Consider the following 4168-nt stretch of genomic DNA (forward strand, 5'->3'; position numbering starts at 1 on the left):
ATGGGGCAAAAGAACCTAGGTCGAGGTCAGCACCACAATTTTCCTTCGACCCAAAGACGAAGTTTTTTTAAAGTTTAATCTTAATTTAGATTTTATAATAATGTTAGCTTCTGAATGTTTAAAATGAGAAATACTGGTCCATTTTTAAGCACTCTTGTGTCTTAAAAGGTTAAGCTATTGTTGATTATTCTGTATCCATTATTATGATAGCTGGAAAGTGTTTTATCAAGTGTGTTTCCTAAAATACAATAAGATATCAAATAATATGTGTTAGCAGAAATGCAATGAAACCTGCACATATTTTTTCAGTTGTTACTGTTTTGCTGAATAATAAAATTCATTGAAAAAAATAATAATTTTGGCACTAGGCCTATATCATTATTTTATGTTCTGTATAATTTGTATTAGATATTTTAAATAAAGTGTTTTTATTAAATGCTAAAATATATACTCCACTTTATTAGGTACACTTGTACACCTACTTATTCATGTGATTATCTAATCAGAAAGTTATGTGGCGGCAGTGCAATGCATAAAATCATACAGATGTGGATCGGGGCTTCGGTTAATGTTCACATCAACCATCAGAATAGGGAAGAAATTTGATCTCAGTGATTTTTTCCGTGGCATGATTGTTGGTGCCAGGTGGGCTGGTTTGAGTATTTCTGTAACTGCTGATCTCCTGGGATTTTCACACAAAACAGTCTCTTGAGTTTACTCAGAATGAATAAAACCAAAAAACTTCCAGTGAGCAGCAGTTCTATGGGCAAAAATGGCTTGATGATGACTATGGCCTTACTGGTTTGAGCTGACAAAGGCTACGGTAACTCAGAACTCTGTCATTAACAGGCCGTTTTCACCCACAGAACTACTGCTTACTGGATGTTTTTTGGTTTTTGCACCAATCTCTATACACACTATAGACTGTTGGACGTGAAAATCCCAGGAGATCAGCAATTACAGAAATGCTGAAACCAGCCCATCTGGCACCAACAATCATGCCACGGTCGAAATCACTGAAATCACTTTTTTACCCATTCTGATTGTTGATGTGAACATTAACTGAAGCTCCTGACCCATGTCTGCTTGATTTTATTCATTATACTGCTGCCTCACAATTGGCTGATTAGAAAATCGCATGAATATGTAGGTGTACCCAATAAAGTGGTCGGTATGTGTGTGTGTGTGTGTGTGTGTGTGTGTGTGTGTGTGTGTGTGTGTGTGTGTGTATATATATATATATAAATGGGATACTGCTTTGTGGAAGTAATAATGAAAGAAGAATAAAAAGTTCTGTCAAAAGCACCATAAAAGTTTTTTTCCATACCACAAGTTTCCTGTTACCTGTGTTTCACAGATGGTTGGATCTCATGTTCTATTTTACAACTTCATGTCATTTTAGGATCATGTAACAGCTTTAAAACACTTAAGACGTTTTAAGATATACACTTGGGGATAGATAACCCAAAAATGAAAATGTTCTTATTTACTCCCATCCACAACCCCCCCTCCCGTGCCATTCCAGATGTGTATGACTTTCTTCTGCAGAACTCGTATTAAGATTTTTTGAAAAATATTTCAGCTATGTAGGTCCATACATGTACGTGAATGTGACCAGGACAAAATTTCAAAGGCTGCGTAAAAGTAATCCATATGACTCCAGTGGTTAAATCCATATACAATATGATAGGTGTGGGTGAGAAACAGATCAATATTTAAGTATCATTTCCACCCCCAACCAGTAGGTGGCTTAATGTGAAAGTGTAGATTTACAGTAAAAAAAAAAAACTTAAATATTTTAAGTCATTTTGAAAATCCACAACTATCATTTTACTTCTGAAGACATGGATTTAAACACTGGAGTCATGTGTATGACTTTTTATTGCCTTTTGTGCTTTCAGAGTTCTGGTCACCATTCACTTGCATTGTATGGCCCAACAGAGCTGAAATATTCTTTTAAAAAACTGTTTTGCAGAAGAAAGTGAGTCAAACATATCTGGGATGGCATGAGGGTGAGTAAATGATGAGATAATTTTCATTGTTGGGTAAATGATCCTTTTAAGATGATTTGCTCACCATTTGCATTGATCACAATGACACCTGAAGCTGGACTAGAGTTAAAAGAAGCCATACTAAATTGCTTTCTAGTCTTCTGTGTTACTAAATATTTTCTTCACACTCTAAGGTTGGAGAGAGCAAAGAAGCTTCAAGAACAGAAGGAAAAAGACATGCTGGAAAAACAGCAACAAGAGAGAGCAGTAGGCAAGTAACCACCACTAGTCATCTGCCTATGGGCGTAATCACTTCACGTGTGGCCCACTACAGCAACCTTCAGCTCTAAATCCGTCTAATAGTTTATTGGTTGTTTCTCAACAGCAGCAGCTCCACTGTTGTGTGATACGGTCAGCACCGCAGCCAGTCCAGCCCTGAACGTTGCTGCGCTACTCGCCTCTGGCACACAGGTCACACCGCAGATTGCTATGGCTGCTCAGATGGCAGCGCTTCAGGCCAAAACGCTGGCAGAGACTGGCATTGCTGTGCCAAGCTACTACAATCCCTCAGCGGTCAACCCAATGAAGTTTGCCGAACAGGAGAAGAAAAGGAAAATGTTGTGGCAGGGGAAGAAAGAGGGGGTGAGGGCAAGGAAGCTGCTGTTATTTAAAGTTCTTTAAAGTTATGTAATCTTTTAGGGCTGCCAAGATACCAAAATGTCTGTTGTTCATGGTAATACCAGTGAAATTTCATGATTCTTGATCACAATTTCAATATCACTACATATCACACTCCTTTTATTAAAATAAGTTAACAAAAAAGGGACTGTTAATTTATTTTCATATTATTAAGCAGTCTTATGTTGGACACCTTAAATCATACTGATGTTTATGTTGTAGGACAAGTCGCAGACAGCTGAGCTTTGGGAGAAGCTCAATTTTGGCAATAAGGACCAAAATGTTAAATTTCGCAAACTGATGGGCATTAAAGTAAGTGTTCCACTGTGTTGGCATTGCAAAATATTTTGAACAAGTGTGGAATGTAGAAATCTGACGCTTGTGTTCACTGTAGGGTGAAGATGAAGGTAGTTCATCAGGAGCAGCTGATGAAGATGGTCTTAAGACCCTGCAGCAGCAGGAGGAGATGTTCCGCAACCTGGACGTGCAGTATGAGTTGGCACGCTCGCAGACACACACCCAGAGGGGGATGGGCCTGGGCTTTTCCTCCTCTTTCTCCTCGAGAGGCATGGATGCCGTCTGAAAATTCTGTTGTGTAAATTCTCATTGGTTTTACAGCCCTATTGCTGCTTTGTATGTGTTTGTAGAAAGTGCTATCACATAAGCTTGCATGGATATTGGTTTCATCAGATGTCATTTATTTAGCATCCAGGTTCGTCTTGGAAGAATGCACATGTAAATACAGTTGATCGCTTAAACGTGTTTTGTCGCTTGGTCTCTGAAAACTGTACTTGATTTTGCCAAGCTTTCGTTGGAATTTATGGTTGAGAATGTAATTGTATTTTGTATTAAAACTGTCTTTTGACAGATTCTTGCATAGTCTGATGTACTGATATTAGAGATATCGCAAGTGCTCATGAAAAACTATGTTGGGTTGTTGTCGTTGTTACAATATCAAGGATTCTGGCAGGTTAACAAATTGACCCAAAAGATCTGTGTCTTGACACTCAGAGAATACTGTAAAAATGAACACTTCTAGCCTTCAAGTAAAAAAATCTAATTGAAATAGATTCCTGATATAAATGTCTTAGGGTTGTAAATGTTCAGCTGTTTGCCATCTGTTCAGTCTAAAATTAAGCAATATGGTACAAAAGGAGATGTTAGAGGAAAGTGAGGTAAGCTGTCACGTGTGCCACTTTTTTACTTTTAGTTGAGGTTTAGTCATGGCAAAAGGAGGCTGATGTTTTGATAGTTAAGATTAAAAGACCTATTTATATTTTAGTGTGAATCATTGGGTAAGACATGAATGGATCGCATTTGTAATTTGTAATTTTATCATTCTATCTCCTTCTGTCTTTTCCTTGGAACACAAAAGGAGATGTTATGCAGAATGACAGGCCTCAATCACCATTCACATTGCATCTTTTTTCACAGAAGAAATAAAGTCATGGGTTTCAAAGTCATTTTTGGGTGAACTATCCCTTAACATATAATCTTAC

At 37.7% G+C, this 4168-nt stretch overlaps 1 protein-coding gene across 1 annotated transcript in view; it reads left to right on the top strand.

Moving 5' to 3' along the window:
- Positions 1-4129, top strand: part of LOC127636564 (arginine/serine-rich coiled-coil protein 2-like) — a 29924-nt gene extending 25795 nt beyond the window's left edge. Inside the window, exons 7-10 of the mRNA XM_052117183.1 lie at positions 2186-2262; positions 2377-2633; positions 2892-2981; positions 3064-4129. Of these exons, the coding sequence (XP_051973143.1) occupies positions 2186-2262; positions 2377-2633; positions 2892-2981; positions 3064-3252 (613 nt within the window). The 3' untranslated portion in view covers positions 3253-4129. The remainder of the gene's footprint in view (positions 1-2185; positions 2263-2376; positions 2634-2891; positions 2982-3063) is intronic.
- Positions 4130-4168: the final 39 nt, after the last annotated feature.

Source organism: Xyrauchen texanus, chromosome 4 (assembly GCF_025860055.1).
Source record: "Xyrauchen texanus isolate HMW12.3.18 chromosome 4, RBS_HiC_50CHRs, whole genome shotgun sequence".
Lineage (NCBI taxonomy): Eukaryota > Metazoa > Chordata > Actinopteri > Cypriniformes > Catostomidae > Xyrauchen > Xyrauchen texanus.